Here is a 15,913-nt window from a genome sequence, read left to right as displayed (position 1 = left end):
CAGCACATACTAACCCATGCTTGTACCAAAGCCATGCAAAGGCTGAGCACTCCTAACTCCAGGGGATCCTCTGCACTTCAGCTGATCTAGCAGCAGTTGGAAAGGAAGCACAAAAACATTGCTTCAGGTAAAAGTCCCCAGGTCCAAAGGGCTTTTTTCCCCATGAAGGAATGAACAAGTCTAAGACAGCCTTCAGGTAAGAACTGCTCTGTTTGTTTCCTGATCAGCGAGACATCCTGACAAGTTCCCCATGAGTAATAAGTGCAGACCATTACTGATGCAATATCTCTGTGGCCACCAGTTTTCCCCCACCTTAACTCACTGCACCTCTTGAATATACCCTGCCAAAAATAATACTCTTTGAGATGAGTAACCAATCTTCATGGAGCAGCCATTAAATTGACAGCATTCCTTCATCATTTACAATATTCTGTCAACACGCAATAAGACAAGTGGCAAATCACTCAAAAGCCTTCAAAAGTTTCAATCTTCATTATACATATAAAAACTTGGTATTTTAGAATTACTGAAGACCATGACAAGTATCAGGAATACTTACTACAGTTACCTCCAAGTGTCTGTTCAGATGTCCAACATTTCTTACAGCTAATACATTTTAATTCATAAGGAGTACACCCTCCAGATGGATACCCAAAAAAAAAAAAAATCAAACAAGATACCCAGACCAAGGCAATACGTACTTGTGTCATTAAAAGGTACTTTTTCATTAATTATGCATAGAGATTCTTCCAGTCTACTGCCCAAAGCTGCTTGAAGATTCTTTAGCTGTTGCTGGCTAAATAACAAAGAGACAAACGAAAAACCACACACACACACACACATTGTAAACCTTTAAAATTTCATCTGTATCACCAACACCATATCTCACTATAGGCATCCCTTGAGTGTATAGGTATCTGTCTCCTTCTAGAAGTTAGCTAGAATTAATACAGGGGGAGTCATTTGCCCTCCTTTATCTCATATTTAACACAACATTGAATCCTAATCCCTAACAAAAGCGGTGAAAGTTACCATACATTTGTAAATCCTGAATTCCATTCCTGAGAAGCTCCATTTACTTCATTGTTAAAATGCACCTTATTTTCCTATAGTGCAACTATTATGTAAGCTATATGAAGGCATTTTCTTCTACTAGAATTTGGATGGGAAGGTAAAAGGGCCTCCAAACTAGTTACTATGCATCCAATGCAGTATTCCAATAAGCAGTCAATAATTCAATTAACTATGCCACATCACTACCTGAGATACCTCAAAGGCTTTTCAAAACCCATAGTTAAACACTGCAGTGATACTGTCTGTTCTGACAAGATTTGACAGTTATGTTTCTGATGCATTCTCAAGTGATTTTTCTCTAAATTGTCTTCACTTGCATTTGACTGTCATGTACATGTGAACCTAAGTAATTAAGATTACTAATATAATGAGAATAAAATGCTGAGATGAACAATAACATATTGCAGCATTATATACATATATCTACAAAGAACACTCCATTATTGATTCAGACCAAATTCCACACCTTACCCAACTTAGGCCCCCAAATTCTTCACTGTTTTGCTTCCCGTTTGACATCTAGAACTCCTGCACATATAGTGGAGGGTGGGGGGAAGGTGTCAAAGTGACAGGCTTTTTTCCTTTCTTACAATATTTGATACACAGAAACTTAGCAAAAGTTAGCATGGCTAATTAACAAAACAAAATAATCCAAAACAGACAATCCAAAGGAAGATATGAAGAAACTGTCCAATAGGTAGCTCATGCACATTAACAAATATTTTTCTTGGAGAGCAGCTCCATGATTGCATAGAAACTGTACAGCAGGTACTGCAGTAGCACTGAGCATGATAAAAAATGAACTCCAAGGCAAACTGCAAATGTACTGATAGTTCCCTTTCAGACTTACAGGAATGACCAACAAGTAGTTTGACATGTTTTGCCTTACATTCTACCCTTTAATTTTCAAAGCATGCAGGCTGCCAAGTCCCATATCCTCTGGCTTTTCTGAGTAAAATGTGGGTGTCAGAGGCAAATGGATCCCTTCCCCTGATGAGCAGGGGAAACAGAAGGGCAGTATTCTCAGGGATACATCCTGCCATGTGTTCAACAGTGATTTCAGTGTTTAAAATTAAGTGTCAGGCTTTACTACTTTTAAAAACTTAATACAGTGTAACTTAAAATAGTAGGGATAAGTTCTCACAATGACATCAATTACCCAGAACATGATACAAAGCCTGAACTGACTAGTAGCAGATTAAAACTACAGCTTTCCAAACACCTCAAAAAAAGCAAACAGCAGCCAAACACAGCTTTCCTTCTCTTTTTCAAGTCATTTTTAGTGAAACCCTGACTTGTATTAGCGGAGTTATTGGATTTAAGTATCTTCACATCTATCAACATAATTAAAATACACACTTGAGGGTTTACCATGTGAAAGAAGGAACTGTGCATCTGATCTGCATTCATTACATTAATGATCTATACTGCACATGTATCTTCTAAAAAAATGCAGCTTAATGAACTTCAGAGAAATGCACCCTAATTTGATTTGGACCACAGTTCTCAACTTCCACAACTTGTCTTCAAGACAATGAAGATATTCCAAAACTAACATTATAATTCTCTGACAAAAACTTTCAAATATTCTAGCTGAGAACACTATACCTGAAGCAAAAACAATTGTTCAAGAAGCTTTTGCAGTGAAAGGGGATTTTTGAAATTCTTTTCAGTCAGTTCTCTCAGCTTATGTTACTCAAACTTTGTTCTTGGAAGCAGTTTTTAAAAACTCATATCTGTTTCATACAAGTTTTTACTTTCTATAGTTTTCAATTACAAATAAATTCTTCAAACTTTCATTAATGTTACTGCTATTGAAAAAGCTTGGAGACAAAACTGCTCTTACTGAAAGCAGAAATTGTGGAATTGTCTAGTTCCATACATAGAAAAGGAAAAGGGGGCTTGACCTGCACTGCTCACATTTGTCCTCATGACAATACAATTTGAATTTTATCAAAGTCTTTCACTTAAACCCCTTTTTAAAATGGTATTATTCTTAAAAAATAATCCAGTTAATGTTTCACAGCAATTATTTCTTTATATCAATGAAATAAAGACACTTACCATTCTTCAGTTCGAAGCCTACAGTCCTTAGCTTCTCTTTCTAGTGTCTGAGACTTGATCTTTATGCAAGAAGATAATCTCACAATGTAAGTGCTGTCACAGCAAGACATTGCATTTCAAAACTTTTCAAACTTGCAAGCAAGAGGAAAAACTCCTTACTTCTAGTTTGGCTTTATCGTTCTGCAGCTTTTCTATGGTCTCTGTGTACTTCTTTGTTAAGCTGTCCACCACAGCTTGGTGCTGGGCAGCATCTGTTTCCAAAACCTCCAGTCTGCTCCTCAGCTCTGCTTCTAAACGTTTGTGCTGCTCATCTGCTTCAAAGAACTACAGGAAGAAAATAAAGGCTCTTTTAATTTTACTATTGAAGCCAGTCCTTTAAGTTACTCCAATTTCATTAGGCAGATCAGGTTAACAGCAATTACCAGTTCTCACACAAATATAAATTTTATTTTATTTACAGAGAAAAGATTCAGGAACAAAGTACTTAAATGAAAACTAAGCTTTGTAGTAAAAAGCGTTCTTTAAATATAATACTGATTAATAGCAGATACACAAAGAACTGAACTTGAGCAAAAAGGTTTTTTTCAAGTTTTCTAAAGTGAAATGCAGTCTACTTTGGTGAAGTAGCTCCTAATTAAGGCAACTTGCAGAAAATATTTTAAACTTTAAAGCAATTCTGAGACAGTAAATGAGCTAATAAGAAATTTCCATCCAGTATCAAGCCATTTTCAATAGGGCAGCTGTCACCAAAAGTTAAAAATGTAAATGAGAAAACACACATTATGTGATTCCACACACTGTCTTAAGAATCCAAAGTCAAAATACTTGATTTTCCTGGTGAACATCTTCATAAACAATCTGATCTAATCTATTGCTTTGCATACAACTAAGCTTCTAAACCCATCAGTTTTCAGACAGCACTTTACTTTCCATGTCTTTGGTTGTAACACCAGTTCTCTGCACCAAAAACAGAGGCAAGACAAAATTTCACTCACAAGTATATGCAGTCGTTCATTTTCTTCTATTTTCTTCTGAAGATCTTCATTGAAGACACTTTTCTGTTCTTGACTCAGCTGAGATGAGGAGTCTACACTTTTCTGAAAGAGACAAAACACACTCATTACCTCCAAGTCCCAGGTTTGTGAGAACAGCTCCCACAGGTAACTCCCAGAAGGGGTACACCAGCAGATGTCCTGCTGACACTGATACATCAAAAGTGTGAATATTGCACTCAGCACCAGCCTCCAGGCAGCACACTTTCCTTTCCTCCACACCCCTGTGACCCTACAGTGGTACAACACTGCCCTGGGAAAGTCTCCACTCAGGGGTCCCATTCACACTCACAGGGAATCAATCACTTGGATGGGCAGCAGCCCATCTGAATTCACTGGAATCCTGCATGATCCCATGCAGTCAGCCATGCAAAACCCTCCATACCTAGGCTCAGTGGTTTGCTAGCTGTGTGTAAGGCTCATCTGTGCCCAGCAAGGCTCCAGGCTGCAGCACAGGTGCCATGGAACCACAGGGTCTTCCCTGCCCATCAACCACACATATCCCTCTGCCTGTTCCCTCATTTTCCACTCATTTAATCCAAAAGACTCAGACCACCACTGAATCCCACACACCACACTGCTGAAGAAAGGTATCATCACCAAACAGAGGGGAGACTCCATGCATCTAAACTCAACACCAAACTTCAAGAACTAGGGATATGTAGGGCAGTAAGTCACCAGGTGTAAGTCACCTCTGCATTTGATGCCAGCCTGTGAACTCCACCTGAGATATGGGCACGTGTTCTGCTCCTTCTAAAAGGATTGCACTCTAACACAGATCAGGGAACTAAAGCTGTGCATTTTGATAGGTGAACAGGAAAGAAACTCAGTGGCAATTGTTTGCAAAGCTACTAAAGACAGGCTGATGTCCTTCAAAATTTGGAAACATGGATAGCAAAACAGTAACTTACACAGTTTGAAATAAAAGAAGGGTCAAACTGCATTTGAAAGAACAATCCATTGTGGTGCATGAATAATGTAGTCAGAAGCACTGTGCTTGTCAAGGAATTGGACAGCAGAAAAATGGGCAAGTAAGGAAGATGATCATATTACTTATCAATTGAATGATTTCTTTAAAGCCAGTCTTGATAACTACAGTACTTTGAGAAAAGACAGCAGTAATTAAGAGGAGTTTCTTCATGAGGAAAGTAGCAAGAGAAGCTTGACAATTCCTGAAGTCCAAGCACACCCCTGGAATTGTGATGCTACCTACAGAAGGCAGAGCTGGTCTTAGAATATGACATCACTAGGTTTAATCAGCAAGCATTCTGGCACAAAAAGATCACAGTGTTGAAATCATTCTGTCATTTTGAAATAACACAAAGAATACAAGCTAAAAATTTAGATTTCAAAGCATTTGACAAGATTCACATAGAAAAGCTATGATCACAGGCTGAAGAGTTAACCACCAACATCAAAATTACAAAGCAAAGAGGTGGGGATGGGAAATGAGCAGTGATCAGCTTTCTGCAGAGCAGCTGACTAATCACAGAGCTCCAAAGTATTTCCCACTTTTTTGAACACTTAATAAATATCCATAAAAGAAGACAGCAATTCAGCATCAGTCAGCTGACAGACTAGAAGAGTAGAGAACTACACTGCATGTATTTTATATGTATATATATCAATACCTGTTTTATGGGTATTTTCACCAGTATGAGATAGAATAATACAAGTTCTGACAAGAACATTCAGCTCAACCCTTGACACAAAATACCTGCTGCTAAAGATCAGGACAGGACTTTGACAGGTGAGGAGCAGACATCTGCTAAGCAAGTTTTGTTTTGCCTTCAGCACATACCTTGTTCTTTTTGCCCCGAGCTTCACTTAATGCAAGTTCATCTTGAAGTAGCTCCACCCGCTTGGCAAGCTGCTGATTTCGAAAGGTCAAGCTGTCCATTTCTTGTTGCAGTTTCCTCAGTGACTGATCCTTCATCTTCAGTTGTTCCTGAATGATAAAAAAAAAAATTAATTTAAAAATCTTCACATTTATTTTTATACACTAAAAACAGGAACAAAATAGAAAATTGCTTCACTTTTGAAACACTGAAGAGACAAAGTATCATTTCTAAACTGAAAAAATGTATTTCACTTCCTTGAGCTAGTCACAGATCATACCCAAGTAGCTACTTAATTCTGTAATCATCAAGAATCAACCTTCCCCTTTTACAAACTCAGCACTTACAGAGAACAGGCTAGCTGCAAAATAGAAATTCTTTTACTAAAATCAAGTTCCCTCTTCATTCTTTTATTGACATTACTTTTCAGTAAAATGTACCCCTATATTATTATTATTTTGTCACAGCTTAGTCCACCTGACATGAGCAGTTTCTGGAGATTACCTTCAGTGAGGCAGAGTTTGCTTGTTCATCTACAACTCCTTTTTTCAGGACTTGGTTCTGAGCACGAAGCTGAAAAACAAGAGATGCCAGTAACTATGCAAGACAACAGAATGAATAAAAGCCACCCATGAGAAAGTGCAGAAAAAACATCACATTCTCTCAGGAGAGTGCCAGGTGTGAATGCTTTTTCAAGCATTCTTTTCAGGTGGATAGCAGAGGTATCAGGTTGAAAAGGCATCCAATTCATATCCTGACTTTCCAAAGAACAAGAAGTAACTTTACCACCTGAACATTTTGGTCAAACAGAACAGGATTCTTACTCAAGAAATACCCTTGAAGACCAGTTACTTAAGCATAGTTAAGACTTGAAGAACTAGGAACAAATATGGAAAAGCTGCAACCTCTTCCTTGACTAACGAAGTTCTTGGTCATATTCAGGACTATTTCTGTCTCTCCCCTCTTCTTCCCAAAACTGTTTTTAACCAGTTCTGGAACATTAGCAGGACTCATAAAATAAAAATCCCTATCAATTGAAGAGGAGTTTAACTCAATGCAAAGTTACTTATTACCAGTGGCAGCAGATGATCCAGAGAGAACAGACTGACACACAAAAAAAAAGACATAAAAAGCATACAAGGAAAAGTCCTCTAAGCCTTCCTTATACAGTACCCAAAATCTGAGCTAAAATCACTGCAGTGAAAAGTGATACTCAAGAAATCTATTTCCCAGTCACTCCACAGTGTACCTCTACCCTGCAGCAAAGAGGACACTGACAGTTCCATCTTCCCATTCCTTGCAAATTGCTTGAATCCTGGTTTCTTCAAAGGCAGTTTGTATTCATTTGACATGTGTGAGTCCAGCTGTTGCAGATATAAATTAAAAGGGTTTGTACAGGTGCATAAAAGGCAAGATTCAGTGTAAAACAGCAGTGGCTCATTGTTTCAGCGTGATGACTGAGTATTTCAAAGGTCAGAAGTCACTGCTAAGCACAGCTGTTTTCCCCGCAGAATTCCCACTGTGCTGCTCAGGCATCACAAAGGCAAGACAAGAAACCTCCCAGTGCACCACAGAAACACTTCCAAGCACAGGGTTTCCCTAGCAAGAAGGAGCAGTGCAGGAGTTTTCCACAGCTGTCTCTGTGCCACAGCTACTGCTGCAGGAACACATCAGGTGCAGAGATTGAAGCAGCTCAGTCCTGCTGCACTCACAGACCCAGCTGCAGGGGGACCCACACAGGTTGCCACAAAGCTGCTTTGAATGTTCCTTCAGGAGAGAGCCAGCAGCTCCAACCTGTGTGTCTTCAGAGTCTCTTCTTCTGGACTGGTGTGTGAACCCAGAGGAAAAGCAATCCTTTGGCAGGGACTTCCCCCAGCACTGCTTGAGGCTGTCAAGCTCTTGTCCACCCCTTTGGGTGGCTTTCAGAGCACCCTGAAGTGAGCAGGGCTACTCTCCATTCCCACCTGCATTCCCACAACAAGCAGCCAACAACAAAGAGAGGAGGGCTCTGCAAAGGGGAGTCCCACAACGAGCTGCACTGCATGAGAAATGGGATGAAAAAAAAATAGTTCCAGCAAAGGAGAAAAGGCACAGGCTGCGAAGTGCATGATGAAGCCCAAAGAAAGCTTCTGGGTACCATGATGCTAAAAGAAAGAATCCAGCAGAGGGAACTTTTGGAAGCTATAGTCAGAAGGCCACATTTCCAATGATCATTCAGGAATCCCTTCATTATCTCATCCTCAGCTACTACTGATCTCCAAGGAATAAAAGAGCTTCTGTATAAAAGAAGACATTTGAATTCTGCGACCTACAAAGCTGCAAAGTAAATGAAATTTTCTGAAAACTATTTTGTGGCAGCATTAAAAGGCTATCTATCTGTAAACTATTCAGATGCTACACATGGAGTTTTTGTAAGAGTTCCAAGGAGAAGAGTACTTAGAGACATGGTTCTGTGAGCCATGTAAGAGTATTTAGAGACATGGGAGAAGTGTCAAATGCAGACAAGTGCCTTGTGCCAGGTGCTGGTGTGGGGCTGCACGAAACCAAAGCTCTGCCTTTCTTCCCCAAGGCTGCTGGTGGACTCTGCCACTCAGGACCAAGTGTCTTCTCTTCCTTTTAGTGAAGAAGAAAGAATGAATGGCTCTGTACTGAGCAAGGCTCCGCTACTTCAGAACTCAGGCACCTTGGAAAGGAAAGGCATGGGCTGCACATCTTCGCAGACCCTGTGCCAAGCAGCACCACAAACAGGATGCAAAGTCACCGGGGGCAGACGGGAGGCAAACGTGGAAGCGAGTGTCCTGCTCGCTCCCAAAACACTGCCAGCTCCGCGGGTGAGGGCACGACCGACCCACACCGGGGCAAACCCTCACGGCCAAGCGGATCAACCGAGGCCCGCGCCCGCCCGGCGGGGGGAGAGCACGGCAAACACCGCCGGCTTCCTCCCGGCACACCGAGCCCGGCGCGGGCGCTCCCGCACGTCCCGCAGACGGGCCCGCACCCCCGGCTGCCGCAAGCCCGCAGCCCCCGAGGCCGCCCCGCCTCAGCCCGGGAGGCACCCCCGGCACCGCGCGGAAAGCGGCGCTGCAGCCCCGAGCGGCGCCGGGCCCGCGGGCCCCGGTACCTTGGAGTACTCCTGGGCCAGCTTCTGGTACTTCCCCTGCAGCTCCGCCGCCGCCATCTCCGCCCGCCGGCACGGCCGGGCTCCGTTCGGCCAGACTCGGCTGCGCTCGGCTGCACTCGGCTCGGCTCGGCTCGGCCGGGCTCCGTTCGGCTGAACTCGGCTCGGCTCGGCCGGGCTCGGGCGCTCCCGCCGGCCCCGCACGCCCGCGAATGGCAAGACGCACTTCCGGGTTCAGGGCGGCGGGAACGCGGTGACGTTACCGCGCCGTGCGCGAGGCGGCGGGGGCGGAGCTTCAGGCCGCCGGCGCCACCATCTTGACGCAACTTTCAAGATGGCGGCGGAGCCGGGTCACGTGACACCGGCGAGGCGCTCGCCGTCGCCGCCCGTTGCCACGGCAACGGCTACGGGGGTCCGCCCCGCCCAAAAAAGCTTCGCCCGCGAACGGGGCTGGGCGTTCATGTCGCGACAGTCGCGATGGGGAGGGCGGCCAGCGGTGCTCCGGCGCCATCCCTGCCTGGCGCCGTGCCCCCGCCGGTCCCGCGGCTCCCCGGGCGGGCAGCGCTGTCGCCAGGGGGAGCCGCGGCACGCACGGAGCCCGAGGCAGCCGCGGTGCGTGCGGGCCCGTGACACAAAGGCGGCTCCGTCACCGCCGCTGCCCTCAGGCCCGGCTGCGGCGGCACCGAGCGTGCCCGCGGTGCAAAACGCCACTCGCTCGTTTGTAAAATGTTAAAAGCTGAATAGTAATAAAATGGGTATAAAAATAGCAGTGTAATTAGAGTAATAAAAATTTGGACAATTAGGATTTAGGACAATACAAGCCAATAAAAACAAAGAGTTATGGACATTCCGGGCATCTCTTTCTGGGCAAAATAAGCCCGAAAAAGGACCGACGTTAACAGAGGATTAACCCTTAAAAGCAATAGCCTGTTGCATATTCATACATCTCATACATGATGCATAAATTCCATTCAAACAAAGGATTCTGTCTGGTCAGTGTCAGCTTCTTCCTCTGAATCCTAACAGAGTCTTCATGGCTGAGCAAGGCAGGAAGAAGTTCCTTTCTTCTGATAATGGAGCAAGAAATTCTCTGAAAGATTTAGGTGTCCCGTGGCTGCTATCTGGTGCAAGTACCCCATTCCTTTCTTTAAAAAAATATCCCACATACACAGTTTCTATTTTAACATTATGTTGTAACCAAAAACTATATTTAACACACTACTTAGGAAAATTAATACAGCATAAATTTCTAACATAACACATATAATATTCATTTTAAGATTTGTGAAAAGCCAATCATAAAATATGCATTTTTCACACCATTCTATCCCAATGAAGGAGAACACGGGTAGATCCCGGGCTGTGCAATGCCCTCTCAGTGCAGAAACTCAAATTCCACACTCTGGGCATCACTGAGAGGGGATCTCACCCATGCATGTAAATATCTCAAGGTGCCAGGGGGATGGTGCCAGGCTCTTCTCGGTGGTGCCCAGTGGACGAGGAGCAGTGTCTGTAAACTGAAACACAAGAAGTTCCACCTCAGCTCGAGGAGGGATTTCTTTACACTGAGGATGGCAGAGCGCTGGCACAGCTGCCCAGGGAGGCTGTGGAGTCTCCCTCCCTGGAGACATCCAGACCCCACCTGGACACGCTCCTGTGTCACTGCTCCAGGTGACCCTGCCCTGGCAGGGGTGGGACTGATGCTCTCCTGAGAGCTCTTCCAACCCTAACAACTCTGTGATTTTGTGATTCTGGGTTTCTGTACCCAGTCTTATCCTGGAGGGACCCTCCTCTGCTCTCTTCTCCCCAGCGTGTCGGTCTCTGTTTCAGGGCCACCTTTGAGCTTCTCCAGCATTCAGCCATCCTTTTGAGACTGCTGAGGCTCTGCTACTTACCTCATATTTGCTTCTTTATCCTCAGACTGGCCAAACATTTAAACATGTATATACCATCAGCACACTTCAAGGAGAAACTGAAAACACCATAAAAGGTGTATGTGGTACTGCCAGGTACTCAGCCAATGCAGAATTTTGTTTCTGAACGTGACTGGAAACAGATGTGTGAGGAAAAGAGTAATAAGGCAAAAATGTGGTGAGATTTCACCAGTATATGCTGAGCATCTGGCGATTTGCAGGTTAAGGGCTTCCTGGTCTAGGACAGAGATGTAGCAGCAAATTATTATTTTTGTTCCGTTTCCATGGTATCATTTCTTTCCACTTGATTTCAGCACAGTGTCTTCAGAGCTGTTCCTCAGTAGTGGGTAGTGCTAGAGGTGATAAATCATCATTTTGTTACCTCCTTTTGTCTTTGTTCCCCTTAAGTAGGAGTGGAAAGAAGGTGCCCATAATGGAAGCTAATTTTTTCCCTTAGTCTTGAGGCTTTGATGGTGTGTGTGCTGTTCTTTTGCTTATCACAGTAGTGAAGTTGGCAAGCCCCAAATATGACACGGGGGCCAGATTAGTAAACATGTTTGTGTCTCCACAGGAAGTCTTAGTGTTGGAGGACATGTTGCTGATCCCTATTGCCAACAACAGCACTGTGCATTTTTGGGAAGTGTAAAAGGGGAGATAGGCAAAACACACACTGTCATCATTCATCCAAATGATCTTGCTGCTGTTCTGCTTCGACTAGAAAAGCTTAAACAGCAATCCTGGAATAAGAAATAAGGAAGCTCTAGTTTTTAACTATTAGAGCAGATACACTTCTCTTTCCACTCTGTTTTGCATCCCCTAAAGAAGTTTTCTAGCAAAGCAATGGGGTTTGCAGCTGCTGCAGATCAGGGTGAAGAGCAGCATGCCTTCCATGGTATATCCTTGTATGTCAGTGCAGTAATTTTTATATAGGAAAATTATTTAAAGCCTTTACATTTGACTCCAACCTGTACTTTTAAGTTTGCATTTTCTAGGATGTGTCTTTCATTGAAATGTTACACTGAAATACTTTGAACACAATTTGCAAGTACCCCCGAGTTTGTGCTGCCACCAGAGATGCTTTTATGATGCAGTTCTCCCCTGTCTCTGGTGCAGTGAACGCTTTCAGAGAGGTTTCACAGCTGAAAGCTGGGAGACTGAGCTCAGGGAATTTCATTGCCTAAGTGTGGCAGAATGAATTGCTTCCCCACTGACAACAGCGGTGTTCCTGCCTGGGCAGCAAACACTGGGAGTGGAAGAGCCCAGAATTTATTCACTTGCATCCACCCAGAGTGACAAGACCCCAGTGTACATCATATAGGGCGTTTATCATAGGAGGCGATGCCAGCTGCTTGGAACAAGTGAAAGGAACAAATGAAAGCTGGGTGCCTTTACTGCAGGGTTTTTAGGCTCATCAGAGCAGCCCTACTGCAGTGTATTTAAGAGTCAGGCCAGCCTCCTGTGTTTTAAAGTGGTACTGTCTCTTGCCCAGTTTCTCACAAGTCCCAGAGTCCCTATAATATCAGGACCATACAACGTTGTAATTTATCAATTATGCCATGGTGGCCCTTGGCAAACAGCTTCAGCAAATTTCCCCAAAAACACAGGTGACAAAAGTTAGCTTGTTTGTTGGTTGAGGTTTTTTTCACTCTCTCGCAGGAAATTCTCAGATTCATCCTTTTGATTTGCCGTGGCAGCTGCAAGTACTACTTCCCCAAACGTCAGCTGTGCAAAAAATGTCTTCATTGTTCTGTTTCCTCGCCAGCACATCCTTAATTCTCACCTCTCCCTGGAGAGCAAGGCTGTCCCAGCACTGCAGCCCAGGTGTCACCGCAGCGTGGTGTCCTGAGGCTTCCTCAGCACTGCCTCAGTAATTGCAAGGGACTGCTCCTCTTGGCAGAGGTTTGGAGTGAGAGAGCTCATGGCAGTGGAACGCCAGGCGGTGTGGGGTGGTTGGCACAGGACCCCCAAAATACAGCCTTCTGTACCACACCCACGGGAATAAGTACAGGTTGTGGCAGCAGGGCTTAATGCAAGCTCAAAGGTGACGTGTGGAGCAAAGGAATCCCTCCCAACACTCCTGGCGTTTTTGTTTCCATGGGGAGAACAGATAGCAAAGGATAGACAGTGTAACAGAGGCTGTCCTTCCCTTGTGTCTGTGCTCAGCAGCTGGTGGTACCATGGGTGTTGAATTCTAGGTGCTGTCTCAAGACAACTAATTTATTTAAGAATGACTGTGATTGTTTCAAAATAATCTTATTTTCAAGCTCATTTCTCCTCCCTTCCTGCTCAAACCGTGTCTTCCCCTCTGTCTTATTAGTCAGAACTTTTACTCACAGACCCTGGGAATAGGTGCAGGTAAAGAAATAAACAAAGAAGATATTTCAGGTTATGCAGGATGTTTTCTGTGCTTTGGGAAAATAAACTTCATTGTCATCACTTATGTCCTCAAAAGTACTCACAACAAAAGGGTTTCTAAGAGACAGAAAAAATTCAAAAATGATTGGAAGAGAGCCATCTTCAGTCATCAGACTATCACAAGCAGCAAATAAACCACATCCTCGGAAGCTGCGAACACCCGAAACTGGTGTTTTGTTTCTGTTATCGTAGCAACGGCAAGTCTGAACAGCAGGATGTGTGCTCACCACGCACGCTCGTTATTTCTCATGGTGACTGCAACACACTGCTCCTTACCAGTAACCTTTCACCTCGGCAAAACCTGCTTGCTCTGATAAAAAGGCAAATAGTAAAAAAAAAAGGTATATGTATGTACAGATAGTGTGCCTCACAGACCAGTTTATTTATTATTCGTTATCATGATTTCAGTGTTTCCATGGCATTTAAAATTTAAAAATAGAAATGTGAACAAGTCTCTCTCTCTCTCTCTCTCCCTCTCATGTCCCGTCCCAGCCCATAGGTTAAATAGCTTGAGTCATCTATAGGGTGTGTGCATGGCCAGGGGAGCGGTGCCTTTGTACAGAAAGAAATTGCTGAGGACGAGAAGATGGAAAAACTGAGCAGGCAGCTGCCTGTGATAAGTCAGAGTTGAACTTTGCAGCTCACATTCCACGTGGGTACAGCACATACCAGCCCTGCATGCAACAGCAGGAACTGCTGGCCCTCCACAGCAAATCCTTACTGATACTCACTCTAGAAATCAGCAGAACTTAGTAACAGCTCAAAAATTTTGGGTTTTGAATGTGAAATTCTCCCTCTTCAGGGAAATGAAACCTCTTCCCTAGCTCTGCCATCTTTTGTTGAAGGTCTGTACGTCTTCTACAGCCTCACTTCTTGCTTTTCTTCACACTTGCAAGGGCCACAACTGAGAAACCTCAGCCTGGCTAGAACTGCCCACACTGAAATTCCAGAGTCTTGCATGTTTGCTGGAGCAAGAAAAGTAAAAGCAATATACCTTAAATCCCAGAAGAGAAATTACCTGATTTAATAGAGAAAGAAATAATGGAGGAGGAGCGTTGTGAAGATTATGGAGTGAGAAGTGGATGCTCTCTTGTGTACCCCAGTTGTGACACAGATCTGCAAGCCTTGGGAAGAAGTCCTGACTTACCCATGCAAGGAACATCCACAAACCTGGAGCTGCTACCACAGCAAAGATGTTGTGGGTTTGTCTTCTCTCCAGAGACAGACACATGAACAGAGAAAGGAGAGAGCTGGGAGGTCTACAAGGAGTTTAGGAAACATTTTGATCAGAACTATTCCTGTTCATGATCTATTTTTTATGATTATTTTTAAAAGGACTGTAGTGCCTCTGGGAATAATTTGGACTTTTGGAATGATCTAAAGCCAGGTCTTTCATGTGTAAAGACCGGGATGCAAAAGAAGAGGGGGATGGAGGAGATGTGGGGCAGGGCTCCTCCCTGACAGCACAGGGAGAAGGCACAACACAGGAGGAGAAAGGCATAAACAGTTTTTTGGGCAGCATGAGCCCAGAGATGGGAATGGAGCTTGGAGCAGTGGCAGGGGGGGATTAAAAGGCAGCAGGATAGTATCCTGATCAAATCAACTGCTGAAAAAAGTGCCTTGGCAGGGACAGGTTTGTCTTTGTGGATTAGTATGAATTGGGAAGGAGATAGCACAAGGAGCAAGGTGGTGTCAATTTCAAACCCTAACAACAGGAGGAGGAAGAATCCTGGGTGGGCTTATGAGGCTGAGATGAATTATATTAGCATTTAAAATATGAATAATCTAATTTTTTTTAAATTTTACTGCATTTGGAGGAGGAAGGGCTTGTGCAGTTCTCAGTGGTTTTTCTTTCGTTGTTGTTATGATACTGACCAGTTACAGCAGCATTATCTCAGCTGAATGAGATATCATGTTAAGAAGGTAGCAGTGAATTTGAGTGCACTTACAGGGATGTGTAGTAATTCATCAAAGAGTGACACAGTTGGTCAGAAATATCTTAATATCTTTTTTTCTTCCTCTTTTTTTTTTTTTTTTTTGTAAAATACCTGAGTAACATTCCAGTCCTCTACATTTTAGAAAGACATTAAATGCAGACAACTATAAAAAAAGCCACACCAAACAACCCCCATAAAAAACACCAACAAAATTCTCTGTAGAACTTCATCATTATCTGTAATGATTTAAAAGAACTTAAGTTTTCCTGTATTACGACCCCCTCAAATTTCAAAATTACATCCTTTTTTTCAAGTGCCTTTAAGTAAAATGACAAGCTTCTTAACCTAGATGAAATGCAGCAAGAAACAAGAGGACACATAATATTACTAAAAATTCAAGTTTAATTGTTATTGCCATCAGCACTAAGTTACTTGAAATTCAGCATTCCTTAGAAGGAAAGCAGGGGTGAGCCACTTGCACAAGCCAGCAAAGAAGGGAAGA

General features: G+C 43.5%; 1 protein-coding gene across 2 annotated transcripts in view; it reads right to left on the bottom strand.

Moving 5' to 3' along the window:
• PPP1R21 (protein phosphatase 1 regulatory subunit 21) overlaps window positions 1-9,349 on the bottom strand; it is a 31,114-nt gene extending 21,765 nt beyond the window's left edge. For both annotated transcript variants that reach the window (XM_064415148.1, XM_064415149.1), the window contains exons 1-7: window positions 9,150-9,349; window positions 6,533-6,601; window positions 5,992-6,138; window positions 4,134-4,235; window positions 3,298-3,462; window positions 3,139-3,197; window positions 702-796 (exon numbers count right to left, since the gene is read on the bottom strand). In XM_064415148.1, the coding sequence (XP_064271218.1) occupies window positions 702-796; window positions 3,139-3,197; window positions 3,298-3,462; window positions 4,134-4,235; window positions 5,992-6,138; window positions 6,533-6,601; window positions 9,150-9,206 (694 nt within the window). In that variant the 5' untranslated portion in view covers window positions 9,207-9,349. The remainder of the gene's footprint in view (window positions 1-701; window positions 797-3,138; window positions 3,198-3,297; window positions 3,463-4,133; window positions 4,236-5,991; window positions 6,139-6,532; window positions 6,602-9,149) is intronic.
• Between the last annotated feature and the right edge of the window lie 6,564 nt (window positions 9,350-15,913).

This window comes from Passer domesticus, chromosome 3, assembly GCF_036417665.1.
Source record: "Passer domesticus isolate bPasDom1 chromosome 3, bPasDom1.hap1, whole genome shotgun sequence".
Taxonomy (NCBI): Eukaryota; Metazoa; Chordata; class Aves; order Passeriformes; family Passeridae; genus Passer; species Passer domesticus.
The sequence above is the reverse complement of the archived record's forward strand: the minus strand, read 5'-3'. Positions and strand labels throughout refer to the sequence as shown.